Below are 26,903 nucleotides of genomic sequence, written 5' to 3'. Positions count from 1 at the left end.
GGGCGAGGCGGGCAGACAGGACATGCACTCCACACCCAGCCGCCCCGGTTATCCGCACAGAGATGTGCTCCAGGCGTTGCATCCCCTCCCTGTCACCCAGGAGAGGAGCCAGCCTGCACACAAGGTTCAGTCTCTCAGGAATGACTTCATGTAGCCATTTCAAAGATTATCAAGAACCTGACTGGTGCCCTTGGCACAGCGCCGACTCCTTACCTTGGGGACGATAACAAGACTAGACTGTGAAAAGCTTGAGGGGTTGTGCATGCTAATTTGCTTCAGTGGTGTCCGCAAACTTTGGCGACCCCATGACTGCAGCCCACCAAGCTCCTCTGTTCATGCGATTCTCCAGGCAAGGATACTGGAGTGGGTTGCCATGCCCTCCTCCAGGGGATCTTCCCGACCAGGGATGGAACCCACGCCTCCTGAGGCTCCTGCACTGCAGGCGGATTCCTTACTGCTGAGCCACCAGGGAGCCCCTTGAAGGCTGTAATCAAATGCAAACCAGGATCTAGAAGGCTTGAGAGGGGTCCTCCAAGGCTGGGCATCACCTCCTGCCCCATCCCACCCTTTTATTCTGGTCTGGTTCAATTCAGAAAAGTCCTTTTGATGTTCAAGTTTAAAAATCCCAGGAACTACTTGATAGTCTTGATTTAAATGTAGCTCATTAACATTTTCCTTAAAGCAAGCAAGCTCCCAAAGACTTGGGTTTCATTTAGAGGTCAAGAAGGAAAATTTGGGTCAAATTCAGTGCCAATGCTTTGTGTGAGCCAAGCTGTTACACCAGACATTTCTGGTTGCTGATGACTATTCTGGACAAAACCAGCAGGTAGATGGGGAGAAGCTGCTGGGTCCATAAGCCAGAAGAACTGACACATCCCCAGACAGGGGCCCTCAGAGGCAGTATGACTTCCATCAAATGAAGTATCAGTGCATGTCAACAGCTCTTTGGGAAACAGTACAAGTTCAAGACACTTACAATTCAACACGCACTGACTCAGAGGAGCCAGGAGGCTCTTGAAGAGGCTGAAGACAGAACAACAAATGCCCATTGATCCTGCTTTAATGAAAACCAAAGCCACAGAAAAAAGGAGGGAAACAAATTAAGAAACACCACATTGTGAAGCCACCAAAGCATCCAACTTTATGATCCCCAAACAGAAGGCCAGTAAGGTTTTCTAAAGAGCCCGGACATGGAAGTTTTGGACAGTTTCACCCATGTCATCTCCCTGCACCGATGTGCACGTGTGCATGCTAAGTCGCTTCAGTCGTGTCTGACTCTTTGACATCCTATGGACTGTAGCCCTCCAGGCTCCTCTGTCCATGGGGTTCTCCAGGCAAGAACACTGGAGTGGGCTGCCATGCCCTCCTCCAGGGATCTTCCCGACCTAGGGATCAAACTTGCGCCTCTTAAGTCTCCTGCACGGGCAGGCAGTTTCTTCATAACTAGCACCACCTGGGAAGCCCAACTATCAGCATCGAAGTGATCCTGCCACTCAGGACACAGAAGCATTGGTGGCATCGCACGATCACGAATGCATGCTTAGCCACAGTGGGCAAGGCAGGTGAGAGCAAGACTTTAGAGGATGTTTAAAGGAGGCATTTATTCCTACACTTTGAATAATCAGATCTGTGTAATGCCTTGAGACACCAGAAACAAAGAAACCACCTTGGTAGGCCCAGAGCCACGAGTGCTGAAGTGGGCACCCAAGGCAGTGAGCAGACAAGAGTGAAGCCAAGCAGCAGAAATGCAGAACGGCCAGCTGCTCTCAGAGAAAAGACCAGTGTTTTCATGTCTCATGGGCAGGAGAGGCAAGTCTTTTAAATCTCATCTCCACACAGCAAGCACTCACTTTCAAAAGTGAATATAAAGCCTCACAAATCTCTGTTATCTGGATAAAGACCAAGACTCTGAAACTTTATCGCTGAGGAATTTTGGCACACACCGAGTGTCAATCAACCAATACTTATTTAAAAATAGGAGTTCTTCAAAGAACTCTTAGGCATCTCCAGCAACATGCCACAGTCTGCTCTCTGTCATTTCCTGTAGAAGTTTTTTGCTGTAAACACATAAAACAAAACAGAAGCAGCACAAGATCACCATTTCCTACGACCCTATTAAGCTGATCCACAGGGGCTGGAAAAGGGGATTATTTTGTTGGAAAGCAGTCCTTTACTGAGTTAAACTGGAGGCATGTCTTGAGGGGGCAGCAAACAGCCACAGGCCAGGGCCAGTGCTGGCACCTGTTAGAGATGCTGTCACTACCAGGAGGGCGGCGTGAGAGTTCTCGGGTTCTTCTAAAACAGCTAGGGCATGCTGAGAAAAATCCACAAAGTCATCTGAGGTGACCCTCTGATGGGTGGGTGATCTGGCTGAAAGAATGATGAACACAGAGAACTAAAAGTGGAGTGTGAGAGAGACAGACAAAGCCTAAAGCGCCCGTGATATACAACTCAGGGTCCCGAGGCTGAAAGCCCTTGAAATCAAACAGCATCTCTAGTGGGGACTTCAGGACAGAGATTCAGGCGACGCTTCTGGGTGAACATGGCCTGGCTTATTCCCCCTGCCTAGACAACTTGCATTCCCGGCCCCTGCACACATATGCACGCTAGCTTATCATGTCTAAATGCAATGTCTACATGGAATGAATGAGAACTTTGGCCACTTGGACGAACCTGGTCTAACACACACAATCATTTTTTGCACAACTGTCTTCCAGGAAGTATATCAGGTCCCAAAAGGGTAATGGGTAGTTCTGCCAAAACATACGAGGGGGACCACTGGACACTATTTGGTGAAAGAAACCAGAAAACAAACATGCATTACACGGAGACACTCTGCAAGCTGGTTTTTAACCACAGGCTGTAGTGGAGAAATTATAATTAGATTAGTTGAGCAAACAAGACACTGCAACTTCTTATAATTCCCCCGGTCAGCTCTGATGGGGGTGGTAACTGAGAACGCGGATGCAGAATTTAAAGTGTTTATCCCAAGGAAGGTTCAAGAACCATAAACCATACACTGCTTTCCATGCCAATCTGCATGTCCAAGTGCCCTAGGGTAAAAAGGAGAGCTACAGAGGGAAACAGGGACTGCGCCACACCACCACAGTAACCACCGTCAGAACCACACAGGTGTCTCTCAACGGCCAGCACAGAAGTCCAAGGGGAAGGACGGCACAGTGGATCTGCGGTCTGCTTACGCTCAGCCTGGGTGGGAGGCCACGGAGGGCAGGGCCTGCTGAGGAGCACGCGGCCTGAGGACCTGGATCCCCTTCCTGGTGTCCTCTGACCACAGCAGCTGGAGCAAACCGTGTGCAAACAGTGACGAGGTTTCACCTCAACTTTTAGTGACAAACAAACAAAAGGCAAATGCTACCTTCTCTGATGAGTTTTGAGTAAGTCCGTCTTGATTTAAAATTCTCAACCCTCCACACCACGATAGAGTGAGTCGCAACCGTGGGCAAGTCTGCCTCCCTGGGGACACCGGACAGTGTCTGGGGACGCTTTTACAGGCTTCGGCCGCGGGCAAGGTGCTCCCAGCAGCTGGTGGGTGGAGACCATGATGCCCCAAGGCACAGGCTGGGTGTCCCTGCCCCTCGGCAGAGCGTGACCCGGAGCGGCAGCAGCACTGGGGCTGGGAGACCCCGACGCTCCTCTGTGCTCAGCACCCACGCCGGCCACCACGGTTCGCTTTCCCTTGCGGAGCACGTGCGTGGCAGGAACCTGATGTTTTGTTTCTTTATTCAAAGTTGCTGACAAGAAAGTGGTGGAGACGGCTTACTTCATGTTCGCAACTTTGTGTTTTACTAATCAAGCCACTGCAGAGAAAATTAAAAAACCACTTTCACTGAAGACTTTTTTTTTTCCTCAGACAAAACACACTGCTGCAGCACTTGAATATTCAGGTAAGCGCTTTATCTGTTTCTGTAGAACAAATGAATCCTTTCTTCTCAGAGAAAGAGGCAGAGGCAAAAAAGACGACTCTAAACAGGAAATGTCCTAAGAGGGCCGTTTGCTGTCGCCAAGCCCCGTCCCTTCTGGGGAGAGACGGACGAGTCCGTGAGGCGGGTGCGTTACCCCTTCAGGTTTTCACTGCTCAAGTTTCCTTTGACACATTACTGCTTCACACTTTTACTTTTCCCGAGGGCCACGATAGTCCTTTCTCTGGAGGCAGGCTTCTCTGGAGCGGTCACGTCCTTCTGGAAGCCGGGACAGCGCATCCCCGCTGAGTCCGAGCACGGAGCCAGTGCCGGCCCTGCCTGGGCCCCTCTTCCCACTGGCCTCCACGCTCCTCGGCTCTCTTCCCCTGGGGCCTCCACCTTGGAGGCTGCGGAGCCCCCCGGCTGGCAGTGGGCATCAGGGAGAGGACAGGAGCCTGGGGGGACATGACACTACACCCTGCGGTGAAGACCACACTGTACTCTCAGGCGTGAGGGAGGTCAGAGGCCACGCGGCGCTGAGGGCAGCCATGCGCGCCTGGAGGGGCTGAGTGCGATTTGGGTCATTAGTCCAGAGAAGGGGCAGAAGACTAAAAAAAAAAAGTTTTTTTAATAAAATACAAGTCTGTTCTGGCTGGAATCGGCTGATGAAGGGAGAGAGCGGGGCCTAGCTGTACCCGGTCCAGCAGTCACACGGCGTATGTCCTGGGAGGCAGTGGGAGCCCCAGAAAGGTTTCAGCTAGCAAGAGGTGTGGGAGACCTGGTTTAGAAAGAGCGCTGGATGTAGAGGCAGAAGAGACTGAGGAGAGGCAGGAGTGGCCTGAACAAACAGGCTCACGTTGCAGAGTACTCGGAAGGGAGGCTCACACTCCTGAAGGGAAGTGCAAGCGGACACTGTCCCTGTGAAAGGAGTGGCCAGGGGCCCAGCGTCTGTGGGTTTGACAGGGCTGAATCTGCGTCCAGCTGCTCCCACCGTTTGGCTGTGCAAAGGGACACTTTACCAGAGAAAGCAGGCTCGATCAAGGCACAGTAGGAACTTGCTTTTCAAAGTGAAACTCTGCTCGCACCACTCCACGAGGCCAACAGAGCAGCACCAGAGGCACCGGGGAGAGGAAAGTGGGGCTCACTCACCAGTGCTGGGAGGCCGGCTGACAGGGTGGGGTGGACACCAGGGCAAGGGCTGTCTGACCTTTCTCTCCTTTAAATTCACCTGTTTATCTGACTTGTTTACAATAAACATGTTATTATGTACTGCTTCTTTGTATTTTTCTAACAGAAATCTAAAGCAACCTGAGGAGAGGAACAGACAGACGTCGCCCTTACGGACTGGCGCCGCGGGAGGCGGCGTGAGGTTCACTCACCGATCCTTTCTCCATCACTCTGTTGAGCATGACAACGCCCCTGCTCTTCTGCTCCCACACCATCTCCCAGAAGTGGCCACAGGTGTTGGGTAGAGGGCCCTGCAAACAGAATCCACAGTGTGTGCATCTTACGTACAAACCCGCCCGGCGCGAGGCGCCCTCAGGCAGCGTGGAAGCCGTGGCTGCGGCCAGGGCCCGCCTCTCCCTGCCTGGTGGTCAGTAACCACAGTTCTATTTTCTACCACGTAGCGAAAGGTCATTTCCGTATTTCAGAGCTGGTTCAGAGCCGAATGACAGAGGAGAGAAAACACTGATTCTGCTCTCTGGTTTGGGCTGGCCGGAGCAAGGGCGCCAGAGATCTCCACGTCAGGGCGGGGGGCCAGCGAGCAGCACCGCTGGCTGCAGGTGAGCGGCGGCTCGGGGAGGGGCCCCACCCGCACGGCCTGGGACGAGCCACCCACCTCTATTCCTGCAGCTTCTCCACCAGCTCGCTACCCGTTAGAGCGCCTGAAGTTCACAGGGCTGTGAAGGTAGGCAGACTTACTACGCCTTTCCACAGGACCCGGGACACAGCGAATACCCAACACAGTGTGAGCTCTCATCATTACTATTAATGGCTAACCTGACCGTGGACTCCCCTCATCCTCGGAGCATGGAACCTAAAACATGAGGGCACACAGACAGGGTGGGCAAGGGCTGCGGTGCCACTGGCCCACAGCCGGAGTTCTCATCACGGCCCCAAACACCACTCCAGTCCAGAACGGGTCTGAGGGACTAAAGTCATGGAAGATCTGAAAGGGCACACACCAAACAGCCAATACTTGAAGGTGGGCGTGAAGGCCAGTATCCGTGACATTACTCTCCCTACAGGTTTAAAAAGTGAGACGAGAGCCTTGCATTATTTGCTTAATGAACACATTTTAAAAATGGGCACCGTGTTCTTGGCTTTGTGGCATGGAGATGAGCTCAGTCCCACCGTCCAGCAGTGCGACTTTGGGCCAGGCTGCTCGAACCCCTTACATAAACCTCAGGGCAGAGGGAGACCACGTCAGCAAGCAGCTGGGTACATCTGGGGTGTGATCTGACAGACAGACAGAACTTCACATGTGCCAAGCAACCGCGAGGGTGTGAGTGCGGTGAGGACAGCAGGGTAAGTTTTCACGGTGATTTCCTAATGCCTGTTTGACTTTATATACCCTATCTTTGCTTTGGGCTTGCTGACCCCAGACCAAAGTTGAATGGCTGAAATCAGAAAGTAAGAAACTTGACTACTTCTAAAAGAGAAGTTCCCAAGAAGCCACTTTGCCACAACCTCTTCCCACCAGCTTGCCACCAAGGTCTCCCTGCCCCTCACCCCAACCCCAGAAGGGCTGGGAGGATCACGGGCTGAGGGCCTGGGGACTGATGTTCCGTACAATGACTGGGGGGGTGTTGGGCCGACTCTGGTCATGTGCGGAGAGGAACCCGGACAGAACAAAAGGGACAGTCAAGAAGGGCCACCAGGAAGACACCCGCCCCAAAGCAGACTTTGGTCATCGTGCTTCCTAGCTTCACTGTCATTTTAGCCTCCAAATATTAGACAGGGTGATGATGTTCAGTCACCCTAGGACCCAAACCTAATGTAAAACTGAAAAACTGACATGCAAAGAGAAAAGAGGAAATCAGGATTTATATATAGAGAGATTTAGACTGTGTATATCAATGTACCAGTAACAGATGAAGACTTGAGAAAATCGGTTAAGAGAGACCCCTTCACTCTTCCCCGGGCTCCTGTGGTCTTTGGGTCATATACCAGTGTTTCACAAAAGGCCAATTATGAAACCACTGTTGTGATTTCTTTTTCCATAAAGATGCCAAAAACCAATGGGAGTTTCAAGTGAGTTTGTATGCTCCTCCACATAACCTAACTCACCCCTCCACCCCCAAGGAATGAGGACCATGCAGAGGAATTCTGAAAGGCCATCTGGATAAAGATTTCTGGTCTATTACTAACCCTCTTACGTGTCCATAAGCAGCCCTGATGCCCTGAGGCAAATGCTTAGGGACTCAACACAGGTACAGTCTTTTCTAGCTACTGCCTCTGTCAACAAACAAGACAACCCTGGCATTTTACTGCTGTTGTCTACAAACCCAGCAACACCATACTTCCCAGAAAAGATTCATGTCATGACCAGACTGAATCTCTGAAGGAAGACTTTTCCCTTCCATGTTGCTTTTTTGGGTTAGAAACCTGATCTTCTAAAAGATGTGGCAGACTTTATCTGAGGCGTGGATAACGGCACTGTCAGACTCTTAGGCTGACATCGAGAGAGGCGAAGCCCACTAGGGAAAAATTCAGACTCTGTTTACCTGGGTGAGAATGTAACTCCTTTGGGCTTCTTCCATTTTTATCAAACTAGCATTGATATAGTCGTTATCTTCTTGATGAAGTTTAATCCGACTGTGATCAACTGAAAGGCAAACCAGAACGCAAGGTTAATCCAGGGGGACTTAAGTGCTTGCACACGCGATGTGCCCTATGGGGAAAGCAGAGAAAGCGAGTGAGGCGCTCAGGGTGTTCACACTGGCTGAGTCCAAACTGTTCTGAGATTAACTTAGTGTCTCCAATAATGGGAACCGCTAGTACTTTCAGAAGGTTTCTCAAAGTATCTGAAACTTAATACAAAATAGCAACAGAAACAAATTACACTAAAACATAGATTATTAATTCTTGTTTGGGAAATCTGTTTTTAGGCTTTATCGTCTTATTTATTACTGTCCTCACACCTCAGAAGACTGGGGGGGAGGGGATGTCAAGGAATCTGTTCTCTGAGGCCTAAAACATACTTTTATGAGTGAAAAATGCAATGGCTTTGATCTTTAAAAGGGAACAAAATCCACCAATATTCCACCCAGTCCCCAGAGTTCAAGTTGGTACAATGAACCAAGTTGGTAAGATTTACGATCACGTCTCAGCCTCACCTGTGCCTAAGGCTTCCAAGATTAAACGGCTGAAGTCTACAACAGGGTGAAAACTCACACCTTGAACTGCCTGATACAAGGTTGTCTTTAGAAAAGCTCAAGTACAACATATATGTCATAATCAGAGACACTTAAAAGCGAGTTTAACAGGAAAACACAGACTCTGAATCCAAAACACAACACCGAAAGTATATTAAAGTAACTTTCAGAATAGCTTTTAGAAATACACTCGCATGTGAAAGGCCCACCCCAGGGGACAGAAGAAGCACAGCCGCTTCTCCTCCTCTCTGCCACGGTCACAAAAGCCCTACTTTCCCGAAGGCAACTCTCCTTATCCTGCCGGGGCCATTGACAAGCGCAGGTGGGTGTTTTATTTCTGGTACAACACAAGGGACGGTAAACTCAGGAGACGGCCCGTAAACAGTTCTCCCCTCGCCCAGAGAGAAAGGAAAACCTAACAGGGTAAGCAGTTAGGGCCTTCTATTCGAAAGCATTCCAAAGAGACGTTTTAGTGAATTAGCCATTGTTTGGAATAACGTTTCTCATCATAGAGGGTTATTACACACTGAAATACTCGGGTGATACTGAAATGGGCCATGGAGATAAGCGGTCTCACAGCACTGGGTGGTGACCTTGGACAGACAACTTATCTTCTGAGTGCTGAGTTTTTCACCTGCCAAATGGAAGATAATAGGATCACCTTCTACCTTGAAACATTCTCCCCATTTCCTTCATAATTTTAAAAGCAAATTACCTTCTCTAGTGAAGAGTGGAGGTAGGGGAGAAAAACGCAAGGAGTTAAGACTGGCTAAAAAGTTTGGGAATTGTATCCCTGGAAGAATATTTCAAATGCTGTTTTTTTTCCCTCTGTAAAGCTGGTTTACAACCTTATTTAGATGAATACTGATCAAAATCATAGAAAAGAAATATGAAAGATAATATTGTTGCCTAATTCAGAGCGAGTACAGCAAAGCCTACAGACCAAGGGCTTGGTGGGCACCGTGTGCATGGTGTGAACTGCGACGGTGATTCTAGCGCAGGGCAGCTGGCCAGGGCCTCATGGCAGAATTCCCTGAGAAGAGGCCATTAGTATTATTTTTAAATAAAATCTATGTGCAGCCGTAGCCTGGAAGTGCTAAATCAAGAGAATCAGACACTGGGGCAAAATCCTGTGTCACCCGACCTAGACCCACGTGGTGGACGTGCCCAGCGGGCACTTCAGTTCCTGGCCGTCTCAACCACAGCCGACACTGAGAGTGAGACTCGGGGCTAAGCACTGATGTGCCCTGACTTCAGTCTGCGCCCAGTCCTGAGATCCCTGTGACTCCTGTGTGACTGAAGATCAGGGGAGAGGGCAACCCGCCTGAGGCCAGCAGCTCAGAGGGGCAGAGCGCCGCGGCAGCCGTCGGAGGCAGACTGCTTAGCGCCAGCCCAGGTCTGATTCACTCCGCCCCCCCCACAGCCTGGGGCACTGCACCATCCGGCAGGGGGCACAGCCACTCTTCTGTGGAGGGCACCGGGAGCCGCCCCTGCAGCAGGCTTCGGTAGGACGGGCCTGCCCGGGGGCCTGGCGGCATCGTCACGTCCCCGGCAGAGGGCACTGCTATGGAGCTGCTGCAACCACGGCCCTCGCTGCTGGGCGATGCCACGTGGAGGTGAGTCCCAAGGCTCTCTGTGACCCAGAGGAGGTGGTGAAGTTCCTGTCCTTCCCTCCTCTCCAGTTTTTCTCACTTTACACAGATTCTAACACAGTTCATTCACTTTCGAGATATCAGCAGACTGAAAGCCAATTACTTGGAAGGCAGAGGAGGCTGCCAGCGGGCACACTGAGAACTAAGGATAGGAAAGAGCCAGAAAAACAGTGATGGCGGAGGGGGTGGGCTGGGGGAGGTGAGGTCAGTGAGCAGAGCCGACTGCGTCTCTAGCTGAGGCGGCAGGTGAGTGCCTCCCCGACCCTGGCCCATGCCCGCGCAGGGCATCACTACTGGTCAGTACAATGCCTTGGGCCCAACAATACTGTCGCGGAGTCACCCGGAAGGGGTATATTACGCCTGCCATTACACACACTCAGCTGGTAGGAAATGATTCATCATTAAAACAGTAAAAGCTAAGGAAAGCGCTTTGAACTTTGCTGAATTTTCTAGAAACTGAAACCTTATCCCTCCTCCATGGGCGGAAAAGTGAGCCATTACTATAAGCCTCTAATACCTTCATCATAGGAAACAATCAAGTCATAAACCTCAACTGCTATTGATTTATTACCAAACCCCAGGGCTAAAGGAGTCTGAGAGGCCCACAGCCTCGGAGGGGCTGGCTGGATGGGAGCAGGTAACTGTGGTGTGTGAATACTTACAGGGACTGACGTCTCTGTACCTGTTTCGGTTTTTGTTCTTAGGAAGCTTGGCCACTCTGCATGGGAAGTCACTGGCTTCATGTCGGATATCCTACAAAATAAGAGATAAAGAGTTCTCTCTTGAAACTCTGGCACCAGGAACCCAGCTGACTGCGTGCGGGCCATGTGCCAAGCACTGAGGAAGACGCAGCACAGAAACAAACAGCAAAGGGGGCCGGGGAGTGCGGGAAAGGCAAGTGCTAATTCAAGAGGCACGTCCAAGGTCACGGGAGGGAGACAGAAGGATACCCGCATGCCGCAGGCGGGCGGCGGCGGTGTGGGGCCGGGAGCTAGAACGACGAGGAAGAGGGCAAGGAGATGGGAACGGGGCGCAGTACTCAGAACACCCAGCACAGCAGAGGCACAGGGGCTGGGGTTCACACTTTGTGTGGGGACGCTGAGTGGGCTGGTGGAGGAATGACAGGGCTGGAGTACACAGGTGGGTAGAGATCAGATCTTGGAGAGCCTTCTATGTCAGGCCTGGGAATTCCATCTGCAACCTCCTGTAAAGCTACAGTTTATCAAGAGCAGATAAAAGGCCCCTTTCTGCCAAACAACTATCTAAACACTTTCCCATACGTGTGTGTGCGCGTGTGCACACACAAATGCCATCAGTTATGTCCAACTTTTTGCAGCCCCATGAACTATATAGCCTGCCAGGCTCCTCTGTCCACAGAACTTTCCAGGCAAAAATATTGGAGTGGGTTGCCATTTCCTACTTCAGTGGATCTTTCCAACGCAGGGATCAAACCTGCACCTCTGAAGTCTCCTGCACTGACAGGTGGACTCTCCACCACTAGCACCACCTGGGAGCCCCAATGCTTTCCCAGGGGATGGCAAACAAACCCCATTAAACCAACCGTCAGAAGGAGAGCGAGTGCCTGAGCTCACAGGAGACTGCAGCATGTGTCCTACCAGACAGACCACACACATCTCATTTTGCTCTTCTACATCAACACCACTATAACCCCACTTAGAGATCTTTTCCTTTACGTCTGTATTTTACTAGTACTGTCATGAAAGACAAGCTTGCCCAACAATGTGCATATACTCAATGCCGCTGAACTGTACACCTAAACATGGTTATGACGGTCAATCTTTGTTATGTATGTTTTAACAGAACTTTTTAAAAAAAGGGAAAGGCTGCAGTGAGAGAACAGGAGAGCAGACAACAGCAGCACAGCTTTGGAAGCTGGCAATCAGACTGATGAGCAGCTGGCAGGTGGGAGCAGGCTCAGTCACAAGCCGGTGGCTAGGAGAGCAGAGCACCGGCCTGGTTTCCACCACAGAACCCTCCAGAAGGGCAGGAAGCCTGCTTCTGGAACGAGGGGTGGGATTCACCGCAGGGGGGCAGGGCTGGACCAGAGGAACTGCATCTCCGCCCCTACCTCCCCCTTCCCGCTGCTGGGTGCCTGCTGCCTCACACCTCTGCTGAAATCTGGAGTTTACTTTTTGGAAAATGTGAATCAGGGGGCAGAGTGCCGTCCAGGTGATATGAGCAAACAAGAGGAAAGACCAAAAGGTACCATCATGAGGGTATACAAACAACAGCCCACCTGCACCCAGAGGCCTCGAGGCAGACGTGTGCTGACCAGCCCCGTGCACCTGCTGGGAGCCTGCAGTAGACCCCGGAAGCCCCCCATCTTCATCACATGCAGACCACTGATTAAGAGACGTCAGAGGAAGGAATGCCTCTAGTACGAAAGAGATCTAAAGGAAAAATAAAATGGGAAAAACAAGCCCCTCGGAAGAAAGAGTGCAGAGAAACCAAAGCTTAAAAATATATTTATCATTAATATACTCAGAAAGATAAGAACCATACATTCATGGATTAAGAACAGGATGTTGGATAAAAATGTCTCTTGGAACTTGAAAACAAGAAATGGCAGAAATGATAAGCTTAACAGAAGAGTCAGAAGATAAAGGCAGAAGAAATTCTGCTTTTCCAGAAGGCAAAAATAATTAACAATGGAAAATTAAGCAGAATAAAATGCAAGGAAAGAAAACATTAAAAACTAGTTCAAGGAAATCTACCAGATACATCAGGTGCTCAGCAAAATGATAAAAACAGACCCACACTGGAGCACAGTACCGTGCAGGTCGAGGGTCTCGCCAACAAAGAGAAGATTCTGTAAGTTTCCAGGAAGAAAAAATAGTTCACTTTCAAAAGGTAAGGGGATCTGAATGGCTTCAGATTTTGCAAGAACACTGAAAGCTGAATGGCAACAGAGCAATGCCTTCAAAATTCTGAAGAAAAATGATGTCCAACCTAGAATTCTATACACAGCCCCAATAATCGTCAGGCAAGAAGGAACGAGAGAAACCGCTCAGATCTGTAGGGCCTCAGAGACCCCACCACCTCTGCTCCGTTTCTCAGCATCCACTGGCGTTTCCACCTGAGTGAAGGAAAAAACCAAGGAAGAGAAAGATGTAAGGTACCCAGGGGAAAAACAAACAAAAAAGGATCCACCACAAGAGCAAAGGCACAGGAAATTTCCACGCAGGCTGTGGTGGGGGAGGCCCAGGATGACAGCTACGCACCAGCCCCAGGAGGCGAGCACCCAGACCAGACCAGAGTGACTCAAGAGATGGACATGCCAACAGCATGCCTCTGTCCAGCATACCCACCGTGACTGAGCAAGACCACCAGAGGGAAACGAGAATACCTGCAGTCCAGAAAACAGGGATGCCAACTGAGAAGCAAAGCAAAGCGGTCTCAAGATGGACGCCGTGTGGCAGTCTTCAGAGCCAGTGACCCAGACAGAGGGATGGAGGTGTCCAGGAGGGATGCCTCCTCCAAGACCAGGGCTGCTGAGTCACCTGAAGCTGCTCTATCTAACACAGTAGCCATAGGCCACCTGAGACGTGGTGAGTCTGCAAAGAGATGCTGTGCAAATGTGAAAAACACACATCGGGTTTTGATAACTGAGTACTAAGAAAAGAAATTAAAATATCTCAAATACTTGAAACATTGACTATTGGTTGAAATGACACTTTGAACATGCTGGATTAAGCAAACTATGTTGTTACTTTCATCTGCTTCCTTTTACCTTTCTTGCTGCATGCTAAGTCATTTCAGTCGTGTCTGACCCTTTGCGACCCCATGGACTGTAGCTGCCAGGCTCCTCTGCCCATGGGATTCTCCAGGCAAGAATACTGGAGTGGGTTGCCATGCCCTCCTCCAGGGGATCTTCCTGACCCAGGGATCGAACCCAGGTCTCCTATGTCTCTTGCACTGGCAGGCGGGTTCTTTACCACTAGCGCCACCTGGGAAGCCCCTTTCTTACTGCGGCTACTAGAAAAAGCAGAATTACATACATGGCTGGTACTTATTTCTATTGGATGGTGCTAACTGAGCTGGTGGAAAATTGCTGTGAGAGGTTCTCAGAAGGTATGAGAAGAGTTAACAACAGGTAGGGGCTTCCCTGGTGACTCAGGCAGTAAGGAAACTATGCAAATGAAGAAAAGGCAATTATTAACTACGAGAAAATCTATTAAAAAGGAAAGCATGACAGTACAGCACTACCTGTGACTGTGTGCGAGGCAACAATGTAAACAGTGAACACGGCTTTCACCTAGAAGTATCACAGGCTGGGGGAACGGGGCGGGGAAGCACGAGGGACAGCAGAAGGCGGGGGCTTAAGAAAGCCACATCCTGTATCTCCCTGACAAGCTAAACTCATGAATCAAAGGATAGACATTTTCCTTAAAATCTGGGAACAAATGCAAGCTCGAAGCAGGCTCAGAGTTCAAAAGCCATTCATAAAGAGAAAGACTGGGAATGGGGAGATGTGGGCAGCCAATAAAACTTCTTAAACCATGTATACATTCAACTTGGATTTAAAGAGGAAGTCCACATTCTGCTATTTAAAAGAAAAACCTACAAAACGGCAAGGTTTTTGACTCGTACGAGCAAGATAGATAGCACCTGAAAAGTATGATAATATAAACTCACTTGAGATTAAACAAATTAGTCTAGTAGTAATGTATCCATCACATCTTTTATGGATGAGATTAAGCTTTTGGGGAAATGCTACAGAGCACAGAAAAATGACTTCAAGGGGGAAAAAAAAATCTCATTTTTAAATTTCTTACTCTAGTTGTTATTTGGAAGTGTTCACCAACAGGTACAAATCTGCCTTATGACATGAAACAATCTTGATCAGTCCAGCTGGTGTGACTGAAAGAAGATGGAAGAAACAGTTGATATGAATAAACCACTGAAAAAATATTCATTCTGAGGAAATAAGGGCCAAAATAACAACAGTGTGCGACTGATTCTATGTAGCCGAAGGATCTAGTAATCTGTACTTTTTTGGTTGAAGAGAACACACCAAAACAGCTAATAAAAATATTGGGAAAATAGAAGCTATCCACACAATACTTTTAAAAGAAGAGTCTAAAATTAAGGTAGCCTCAAACAGTCAAATGCACGGATCTTAAATACGTAGTTCAGTCAGTTTTTCTAACCAATTTCTTTTTGTTTCCTGATTTATTTTTTCCCCAAATGTCATACTTTTTGTTCAGTACTGGGGTATAGCCAATTAACAATGTTGTGACCGTTTCGGGTGAGTGGAGAAGGGACTCAGCCACACACAGACCTGTATCCATTCTCCCCCAAACCCCTCTCCCATCCAGGCTGCCACAGAACATTAAGCAGAGTTCCATGCGCTACACAATAGGTCCCTGTTGTCTAATCAATTTTGAGGTATAATTTACAAATAATAAAACAAACCTGGTTTAAGTGTTTCTCTATTTCAGAACTGCACATGAGAAATACATGCAGGCTCTAAATATGAATTTACATTTCACTCAGTAAAACAAAATGCCAGGATTATAGTATTAATATTGAGGAGTGATAAAAGCACCTATAAAATTAAAAGTTAACTACCAATAGTGGTTTAGAAAGGTAGCAGATGAACCACTGTCCCTCGAAATGTGACAGAACTACAGCAAAACAAGATTTCTGCATTGGATTCATTTTGATATTTGGCAAAACTAATACAATTATGTAAAGTTTAAAAATAAAATAAAATTAGAAGAAAAAAAATAATAAAATAAAAAAAATAAATAAATAAAAATAAATAAATAAAAGGGCATCAAAGGTGAGCCGACCTTCCAACAGCTGAAGAAAGCAGACACTGACTAATGATCAAGTTTAAGGGGACTGCCATCACAAGCACATGGCATCCTTAGATCTTTTACTACTTTGACCAAAGATTAAAGAATCTACTGAGGCGTGCAAAACATCCACACAGAGAAAATAACACAGGATAAAGGTCTTAAAGCTGATGATGAGAAGATGACTGTTGGGTAAATTTAGGAGCCAAGCCAAGAAGGAAATAGTAAACTTGCCATGAAACATATTCTCAGAAGCATCCCCTAAAAAAACCCCATTCAACATTTCAAGCACCTTTCAAAGTGCACCTCACCCTTTCAGGGATGAGATCACACTGAATGAGAACTGGAAACAGTGAAATGGCCCACACCAACAAACAGATAAGCTGCCCGTCTCCTTCCCTCGGACGGTGCTTCACTGGCTTTTCTGGAGTCTACTTCCTATTCTTGGTACAGGTTTCTTCAGAAATGTGACAGAGAAAGCAGCACGTGTAACAGCCATCAAACGTTCACGCTCTCCTAGAGAACACATCTGACGGTGTGCGGCCAAGGGAGAGCTCACGTTCAGTCACAGCTTACTGGTGAGTGGTTTAAATTACACCGTGTCATTTTATATAGGCACTGGGTACCCAAAATGATCTGCCTCATTTCTACAGTGAATCATTTTCATGGGAGAGAAAAAAAAAACAAGTTCTTTTAAAATTATGACTGATCTGGGCTAGAAAGTTGGGATAAAGATGCCTGATAAAATTTAAACAAAACATCTGAACTGAAAATCGATCTTAAGAGGCAAGGTAGGGCAGAAACCATCATTACTTGAAACATTTCTGAGGCTAGTTCTGACTCCCCATCCTTCCACACTCACTTAAGAAGATGACCGATGACCTCCCAGCGAGCACCCACTGAGCTCCTCATAAGGCTCTGGGAACAGAAGGAATCAGGGCCCAGAGTCAGTCAGTCTGTCTACTTACAGGAAAGCTCATTATCCATTATTTAAATACCTCCCAAATCCAATTAGGCAAAAGTCAAACATGGGGTAAAGCTGATAATGCTTTACGTGAGAGCTCTAATTTTTGAAAACACATAGGCATAAAAGCCAGGCTTGCAGAAATATTCTAATGTTTATAGCACTTCGTTAAGTTAAACCTAGCAATTTTGGTTTGAACATCCTTCTCTCTTCAGTCCCACAAGAGGGCGAATGTCTCTGGCTCCACTGTAAAATGCATTATTTCTCTTAAAACTATCCAAGAGTGATGAGGTGGAGCCAGTGTCTCATTAAAGCTGGGAGTCTACTGGGAAGGTCCTAGACTCTCAACCTTCCTAGCACCAGCCTGGGCCCAGAGTGGGCATTCAACCTAATTCTAATGACTGAATTAAGGAATGGTTCTAAAGGTGCTCAAGGAGTCCTTAACTGTGTACCAGTCTGATTCATATTATGCAATAGAAATGTTCTTGAAAGAGAATGCGTTTAAACCAATGTCTGGTCCACTCCTGCTTTCCAATAATAACAATAATTATTATTACTACTATTTTGCTTTGCAATTGAGTCACACAGCCTCTCAACAAGATAGTACTAAAAGAGCTACTGAAACACGAATTCAAAGCATAAACGGTTGTTTCAGATGGTTCAGACAGCCATCTGTTTCAAATGAAGGAAGAAAGCACTCCAGCGGCACCCTGTATCTGCCAGAACCGCAGCTCCTCAGTATCTTCACATCTTCTCTACTCCCCACACCTCGTTTTACAAATGGCTGCCTAATTTGACTGTTCTAGCTGCTACCTAGTACTTTAAGGAAACTACTGGCTCTCAGAAATAGAGCTAGATCAAAGGGAAATACAGAAGTACAGTAAAGGCAATAATTTAAAATAAGAAGTGAACATATAGGGCATACATTTCCTGGAACTCTTGCAAGTAGTCACCACTGAATAGGAAGATATATATAGAAGTGGGGAGGGGGGCGGGGATGGCTAGACTAGAATTTTAGGAACCAAATCTTCAAAGTGACATTTGTGTTGAACAACTTTGTTACTCATAAATCTCATTATAAATGACAATATAAAATTACGGTATAGTAAAGCATACTGAGAAATACACAACTTTCAAAATCAGAAATTCAACGTCTTTCACGGTGAAAGCAATGCTGTACTCTGTCTATACTGGTTAATGGAACACTGTAATTGACTACAAAGATCTTTGTTGTGGTTTAGTTGCTAAGTCATCACTAAGTCACGTCCAATTCTTTGCCACCCCATGGACTGCAGCACGCCAGGCTTCCCTGTTCTTCACTATCTCCCAGAGTTTGCTCAAATTCATGTCCAGTGAGTCAATGATGCTACCTAACCATCGCATCCTTTGCCACCCCTTTCTCCTTTTGCCTTCAGTCTTTCCCAGTATAAGGGTCTTTCCCAGGGAGTTGGCTCTTCATATCAGGTGGCCAAAGTATTGGAGCTTCATTCAGCTCTTCCAATAAACCTTAGGAAACGATTATATTTATCCATTTATATAATCAATATGCCAGAAGTCATAGTCAATACTGCTAAACTGTAAGATAATCTACAATGCTTAGATAATAAAAAGTTTAAAATTTAGTTAACGAGTAGCAAGCCTGCTTTGGTTTAAAGTTTAAAATGATTATGTACTGAATAGAAAAAGATGCTGAAAAGTAAACCCAGAGCCTCAGAATCTAATGTGGTAAGCTGAGAGAGAGGAAGGAGAAATGAGCACAACCAGCCTGCGTTCAAAAGACAGCAGACCTGCAGTGATCAGCCTCGCCAGAGCCTATGGAGACGCTGGGTCATCCTGTCCACTGTTCGGGGGGAGGTTCAAAAATAATGGAGTTACAAATCACTACCAGAACAATTACGTGCATTTGGGAAATGACATGGAAAAAAGCAGAATCAAATTGTTTTACAAATTCCCCACAAATCAGAGGATGAGGGCAGGCATGGGAAGTGTGGAGTACCCTCCACAAAGTGGGCAAGGGGAACCGGGGAACCAACCGGTAGAGGTGGTGGGGCTGATTTCAGCTCTGAACTACACCCTCTGCTCTGAACACAAAGTGAGGGTCGATTAAACATAGAGAAGAACACAAAGGCACAGTCAGTTCAGTCGCTCAGTCGTGTCCGACTCTGCGACCCCATGAATCACAGCACGCCAGGCCTCCCCATCCATCACCACAAAGGCACAGCTAGGCTCAGACACAAAACAAGAACAAACGAAAACAACAGCCCCCCACTCAAAATCACCTGTAAGCACAATGCCAAAAACAGAAAAACACACACCACCACCAAAGACTCGTTCTGAAAAAGATAATCAACTAGAAAAATAACTATTTCACATGAAATTTACTGTTGGCTTGTCAGGCGCTTTAAAGATAAATGTATTTGAGATCAGGGATAAATAAAGAAATTGTGTATAAAAAAGATGTTACATATACATCTAGGAAGGAATAAATGAAGCCACAATAAGCAGATAGGAAAGAATAAATGAGAAATCTTGAAATGAAATTGACAACCACTGACATTTAAACAACAGACCTTAACAGATGAAGATAAACTCTGCACTGAACACAAAGGACAGGCACTTTGGAAGCGAGTGCAGAGGGACACAGCGTGGACAACAGGAGACAGGACAGAGCGGCCCCAGCGCGCCTCCAAGACAAAAGTCAGTGCCCGCGTGCTAGCGTCAGAGTGAAGCTGCAGGATACTAGGGTAAAAAAAAATCTGCAAAGTAAATTGTATTATCCTTTGGACGCTTAATATAACGTTAACATTATCATTTATTTTTAATAACTCTATGGTTACACAGTCAAATAGTTAACAAAGAAATATGAAAATTGTGTTTTCAAGGGTCACTGACTTTAAACCTTATTTTTACAATCCTTGAAGTATCTGGTTTTTGTTTTTGTTGCTTTTTAACATCACTTACGTTTTCTGTTAAATGTCATAAATTTCACCTTGGGCAGAAATCAATAGGCAGCAAATGAATCAGACTTACAGTAACTGATGTCAGTGAAGCATATTGGAACAAGTTTTTTTTTTGAATGCTGAGAACCACAAAACCGTTCCTGTAAGAGAACAGTCTAAAAACTGAATCCACTTTCACTTCTGTTTTGTTTACCTTCTGCTTTCCATAAGGACAGTTGGCGTGTTCAGGCCCTGGGTTCTGCCACTTTGCCGAGGACAGCGGCACAGCTGACTGAGGACACAAGCAGCTGGCAGGCATCTGAGAGCGGAAGGTTCACAGCTTGCTTTACAAGGAACCAGACTGCCAACCACCAGCTTCCTCCCTCCACGTTTAATTTCCCTACAGGGACCTTAGGAACCCACACAATATGCCTACTTTGAAATAACTGAAAACCATATTTATGAAACTGATGGTATTCTGTGGATAATCTGGGAGTGTGAATGGGAGGGAAACAGAATGTCAAATGAAATCAGCTTTGGTTAAGCATTTAACACTCCAAGAGTAGTACAAGATTTCTTACCATAACCAAAGAAAAGGCTTTTGTATTACTGTTACCAAACAAGTGAGTTTTCTAAATACCTTCTCAATATAAATGTACTTTTCTACACACCATTTGGGGATTAGAGATGATGAAGGAAGATATGCCCATTGCTCAAAAGCATTCTAAAGTGATAGTTCTTTAGTGAAGCCACAAAAGTAAAATGACAATTCGGGGAAGAGAGGAAGCGGTGACCAAGCTCTTCTGCCTGGCTCTGCAAAGAACTCAGCGCATGCGGATCAAGGAAGCAAGGTTTACATTCAATGTTTGAATCTCTTCAATTCATCCAAATATTTACTTAGCACTGACCATGTGGAAAGCAAGAAGGACAGGAGGGTGAACAAGGGAGGCAAAGTCCTGCCACCATGGACCTTGTGCTCCAGTGGGGAAGACGGCCAGACAGACAGACACGAGGTTCTGAGCTAGGCGCTGCCACACAGAACTCACACAAACATGCCCACGATTATTCATCAGGGACTGATGGTAAAACAGAAGGATTAGAGCTCCGAGCAAGCGGATACTCTACCTACACCCCCTCCCACCACCAGGGATCTGATCCCTCCTGGAGGAGCAGAACAGCAGTTCAGAAGCCCCGACCTCCATCCGCACATGCATTCCTTTCGCTTCCTCCTGGGCTCGAGCGCTGAAGTGCGCCTGAGAACAATGAGGGACACCAGGCACCACGCGTAGAAGCACACGCACCGCACGTTACGGGTTAATGAAGGACAAGCTGATCTATGAGCAGGCCACTTCTGCAGACAACCCAACGTTAACGGTGTCTTTCGACAAAAAGAGTTCTTCATGTCAACACAGCTCAATTTATGGATCTCTTCCTCTATAGTTAGTTTTGTGGGGAGTCTTGCTTAAGAAACGGTTTTCCATCTCAAGTTTATACACACACTCACCTACATTATTTTTGAAAGTGTAAAGAAAAATGTTTCCCATATAGTTTCACTTATATCTTGATTATGACTCAAAATGCTGGAATAAAACAGATGACAAAACGCCATGTCTGTCCCTCCTAACAGCTGTTTTTGTGCACAGTAAGCACTCCTTTAACTTACCAGCAGGCACTCAACATCTGCTGAATGATGTACAATGGAACGGATGCCTGTCTTTGCCTTGAGAATGTAAGCATTTTTCCTAAGCTCTTTACATATTTTAAAGCCATCAATTCTTTGTCTGTGCTGGAAACCACTTTTCCAATTTATTTGTTTGCACATTTAATTTCCCTTACATAAAAATTTTTTTAAGTGTGGGAGGATGATCGTAAAATGTCATTATAGCAATAGAGCTGCCAATTGGGAGAATGATTGAGGGAATTTTTATTTTCTATTGTTTTCCGATGGTTTTCTAAGCACATATGCATTATCTAAGCAATAAAAAGTTTTAAAGTAGTTCTAAATTTTTAAGTAGTCAAAGCCTATTGACCTTTTCCTCTGCGATTTCCTTTATTGCTTCTAATGGTAGAACGTCGTCATCTTCTTCAGTATGTAGTAACACTTTAATAAAAAAAAAAAAATCTTAATCCATCTGGTTTATTTTCCTTCTACAATTTTCACCTATACCCACTCTACTGTCTCTAAATCTTAAACTAGGCAAAGAATAGGTGATTCTTCTCCTTCTGTCAGCCTAACAGTTACTCTAATCTCTGTGTCCCTTCAGAGTGCTTGACCTCCCTCTCCCTAAACTCAAATAGCAACAAAAACGCAGCTGCATCTGATCATTCAGATTTCAGAAAGAACAAATCACTATTTTTCAGAGAAAGAAAAACCATTAAAACTAGGTAGAATTAAAAAAAAAAAGATTAATGAAGGCTCGACTCATTCTTTGCAACTATTTAGCAAAGATCAAGAGGAACACAGGAGATTAAAATAGTAGGAAATTTAAAAAACCCATAATAATATTCCTGCACTTACGACGACACTGCTCCTTTGTTCTTCTGTGAGGAGAGGGCAGGCAGCACGGCTCTGGCCCAGAGTTCTGCCCCCGTGTCTATCTGGTGTGTATTATTATGTGTCTGAACTTGTAGTGAAATACATGGAAAAAATGAAAACGTTAAATTATTTCTGTTCGCCATGTCAATAAGCAGATTGTTTTGTAAAAAGCATACTTCTCCATGTTACCTGACGTCTAAGTTTTTAACTTCTGTCAAAGCAAATTTTACTTTATTGAGTCAGTCAGTTCAGTCGCTCAGTCGTGTCCGACTCTTTGCAACCCCATGAATTGCAGCACACCAGGCCTCCATGACCAATTCCCGGAGTTCACTCAAACTCATGTCCATCGAGTCGGTGATGCCATCCAGCCATCTCATCCTCTGTCGTCCCCTTCTCCTCCTGCCCCCAATCCCTCCCAGCATCAGGGTCTTTTCCAATGAGTCAACTCTTGGCATGAGGTGGCCGAAATACTGGAGTTTCAGCTTTAGCATCATTCCTTCCAAAGAAATCCCAGGGTTGACCTCCTTCAGAATGGACTGGTTGGATCTCCTTGCAGTCCAAGAGACTCTCAAGAGTCTTCTCCAACACCACAGTTCAAAAGCATCAATTCTTCGGTGCTCAGCTTTCTTCACAGTCCAACTCTCACATCCGTACACGACCACTGGAAAAACCATAGCCTTGACTAGACAGACCTTTGTTGGCAAAGTAATCTCTGCTTTTGAATATGCTATCTAGGTTGGTCATAACTTTCCTTCCAAGGAGTAAGCATCTTTTAATTTCATGGCTGAAGTCACCATCTGCAGTGATTTTGGAGCCCAGAAAAATTAAGTCTGACACTGTTTCCCCATCTATTTCCCATGAAGTGATGGGACCGGATGCCATGAGCTTCATTTTCTGAATGTTGAGCTTTAAGCCAACTTTTTCACCCTCCTCTTTCACTTTCATCAGGAGGCTTTTTAGTTCCTCTTCATTTTCTGCCATAAGGGTGGTGTCATCTGCATATCTGAGGTTATTGATATTTCTCCCGGCAATCTTGATTCCAGCTTGTGCTTCTTCCAGCCCAGTGTTTCTCATGATGTACTCTGCATAGAAGTTAAATAAGCATGGTGACAATATACAGCCTTGATGTACTCCTTTTCCTATTTGGAACCAGTCTGTTGTTCCATGTCCAGTTCTAACTGTTGCTTCCTGACCTGCATACAAATTTCTCAAGAGGCAGATCAGGTGGTCTGGTATTCCCATCTCTTGAAGAACTTCCCACAGTCTATTGCGATCCACACAGTCAAAGGCTTTGGCATAGTCAAGAAAGCAGAAATAGATGTTTTTCTGGTACTCTCTTGCTTTTTCGATGATCCAGCGGATGTTGGCAATTTGATCTCTGGTTCCTCTGCCTTTTCTAAAACCAGCTTGAACATCTGCAAGTTCACGGTTCACGTATTGCTGAAGCCTGGCTTGGAGAATTTTGAGCATTACTTTACCAGCGTGTGAGATGAGTGCAACTGTGTGCTAGTTTGAGCATTCTTTGGCATTGCCTTTCTTTGGGATATTTAATTAAAAAGCAACTTTCTGAGTAACTACTTCAAACAAGATCCAGCATAAAATAGCTGGTTGTTGTTGCTCGGTCGCTCAGTCGTGTCCGACTCTTTGCGACCCTGTGGACTGTAGCCCGCCAGGCTCCTCTGTCCATGGAATTTTCCAGGCAAGAATACTGCAGTGGGTTGCCATTTCCTTCTCCAAAAATAGCTGTACCTCAACAAATTAAATCAGAACATCTTTCCACCTCCTTCAACATATTCAGATGCAATTGTTTTAAAGAAGATGCCTGTCAATGCAGTAGCCACAGGTTCAATCCCTGGGTTGGGAAGATGCCCTGGAGAAGGAAATAGCAACCCACTCCCGTATTGTTGCATGGGAAATCCCATGGACAGACAGGTCTGGTGACCTGCAGTCCATGAGGTCGCAAAGAGTCAAATACGACTTAGTGGCTAAACCACCACCACCACCACAAACTGCTTTAAGAGGGTTCTGTGCCCTCGTCTTCTCTAGTCATAAGCCATGGGCGACAGCTACATGACCTTTTGGTCATCTGCCTTCTTAGAATTGGATACATAAAAAATACATTTTCTATGGGATGGAAGGAGGCAGTAAACCTCTTCTAATAATAGATGATCAATTTTTAGAAGCTTTTGAAAGCTGATGCATGCCAAATCTTTCCTCAAGAGGATTTGCTCAATATCTCAAAGCTATAACTAAAACTATATAGGAACTAAAAATCCATATACATATTGCTAGATACAGACTAGGGTCACTATTATTACATAAATAACTGAAGCTACTGCAGAAGCAATATCCCTTAAGATATTACAATAATAGCCAAACACTCTTCTTCCCAAGGCTCACAAAATGAAGACATTTATGCTGGTTTAGCAGGAAAATAAATCCCTAGGACCAAATAAAACAAATATTTTGCAAAAACCAGGATAAATAAAGAACTTTAGAGACACTAAGTCTAGTGACATTTTCATGGAACAAGCAATGCCTAAACTTGAAAAAAAGCTCAGCATTAGAACGTTTGCTTTCTTACTGCACTGAAAAGCAATCTTCACAAGATTACTCAGAGCAAACAGTGCATAACTTCAATAAGGTATATTCATTAGAGAACAGGATAGTTAAAAAGCCAGAGTTGTAACATTCTTAAAAGTATTGGTCTTAACACCCAAGTGTATTTTTTAAAGCAAAGCCTTACATATGATGCCAAAGTCAAGTTTTGAGAATCACTTTCAGAACCCAGAGCACAATATATCATTGTACTTGCAGCCAATTTTTGGCCTTGCATTTCATGCTGCGCCAGTGTTGTGGGGCAGGTGGTCATGATCCCTGTCCTCATTGAGTTCCCACTCAGTGGGGAAGACCAGCTGTGGCCAAACACAGCACTACTGAGTGGAGTCCTGCTCGGAGGGGACATCTATTCACAGGAAGAAGGGAGAGGCATCGAGAAGAGCCAGTGACAGTGAGAACAGCAAACTCAGGAGCACCTGGGGAGCAGCCACATGGATGCAGAGCAGAGCTCTTCTGGCGCTGCTGACCTGCTGCGTCTCCTCTCCTTGCCCATGCTGGCTGGCGCTAAGCGCAGAAAAGAAGTCCGACAGCTGATACCCAAGCTGTTTCGCCTAGTCTGTTCTGACACTGTTGATTCAAAGGAAGCCTAGAGCAACGAGGGCTGGGGAGGAGAAAGGATGGCCATCCTTGACTGGAGCAACCCCAGCAGCCTGCCGCCTGGGCCTCTCCAGGCCCATTTCAAAGAGGAGAGAGTGGGCCCGCAACTCATCCAGGCCTGCAACCCGGGTCTGTAACCCCCAGAGGCACACCGGGCACAGCTACCATGTCCTAAACCTGCCTCGGCTCCACAGGCTTCCCCAGAGACTGCGATCTGAGCCTCCTCAGCTCCAAGGAGCAGACACGCCAGGTCGTGTGTTTCCCCGCAGAGCACGACTCCTGCAGACGCATGGCCCTCATCAAGGATCCCGAGTTGAGTCGGCTAAACAGGACAAACCAAGCCGGGAGGGAGGAACGTGGAGTGAAGAAATCCGAGAAAACGTGAGGATGGTGCTGGAAAACAAACAGTGGCTGTAAGAAGCGAGCACCAGTGACCCCACTATCTCTGAGCACTCTGCTCTCGGACTTCCTCAACAGAAAGGTTGGGGTGATTTTCCAGTGATGAGTAACTTCCTGCCATGATGCCCAGGGAACGGCTGGGTGTGAGAGCAGCATTTCTTGGAAGGATGCGTCGCTTCCTCTCCACTTTTCCTGCAGGCGGTACGGCTCTCTGATGTGCTACCTTCCTGAAGAAGGCTTCACTCTATCTGAGATGGGATCTAGGCTACCTGAACCCCACCCCTACAGACCAGCGGAGGAGCAGGTCAGCAGTTGGAGTATCAAGAAGGCTTTTCTGGAGCCCGGAGCCGGGCCGAGAACTCAGCCTGGTAGAAAGCACACCCCCCCACCCCCGGGGCCCTCTGCAGCAAACAATATTCAGGCAGGAAGGGCAAGTGCTGTCTTCCCAGCTCCCTGCCTAGCAGAGCATGCCATGATGTCCAGCTCCCTAGAGGCCGCACTCTGAATTTCTGTCCATGTATGACCGGGCTGACGGTGCCTCAGCCCAGACCCTGGACATTAACGTCAGCTTTCCCTGACATTTCCCTTTCCTTCCCAAGTCCAAAGGCGATGTGGCTCTGGCTCCTCTGATCCCTGAGTGTTCAATTTTTCTTTTTTAAGTATTTATTATGATGCTAGGACATACTTCAAAATAAATGAGAGCTGGGAGGAGTTAATGGGTAGGGACTACAGAGGAAAAAAGATGAGCCATGAGCTTATAATGACTGAAACTGGGTGACAAATACACAGGGGTTCGTTACACTAATCTGTTTCTATATGTTTGAAAGTTTGCATGAAGGGCTCTCGCAACTCAATTCTTTTAAGCAGGGAGGAACACTACAATCGGACGCATGTTTCTGAGAGACTACTCTGGCTTTACGGTTCTGGGAAGTCAGTGGCAGCAGCACAGGTTTCCCCCCCGAACTCCCCCATAAAAGTAAACAGGATGGCAAAACCGACAGACAACCCTCAGACAACAACGCCAACAAACCCCTTAGGGTTTTGAAAGTGCAAGGAAGTGGGGGACAGCCAGTGAT

The 26,903-nt window shown here is 46.6% G+C and overlaps 1 protein-coding gene across 1 annotated transcript in view; it reads right to left on the bottom strand.

Moving 5' to 3' along the window:
• PTPN1 (protein tyrosine phosphatase non-receptor type 1) overlaps positions 1-26,903 on the bottom strand; it is a 63,606-nt gene that overhangs the window by 9,706 nt on the left and 26,997 nt on the right. The window contains exons 2-4 of the mRNA XM_061437951.1: positions 10,614-10,704; positions 7,649-7,749; positions 5,300-5,398 (exon numbers count right to left, since the gene is read on the bottom strand). Coding sequence (XP_061293935.1) covers positions 5,300-5,398; positions 7,649-7,749; positions 10,614-10,704 — 291 coding nt within the window. The remainder of the gene's footprint in view (positions 1-5,299; positions 5,399-7,648; positions 7,750-10,613; positions 10,705-26,903) is intronic.

This window comes from Bos javanicus, chromosome 13 (genome assembly GCF_032452875.1).
Source record: "Bos javanicus breed banteng chromosome 13, ARS-OSU_banteng_1.0, whole genome shotgun sequence".
Classification (NCBI taxonomy): Eukaryota; Metazoa; Chordata; class Mammalia; order Artiodactyla; family Bovidae; genus Bos; species Bos javanicus.
Note: the sequence above shows the minus strand (reverse complement) of the source record. Positions and strands in the feature narration are given on the sequence as shown.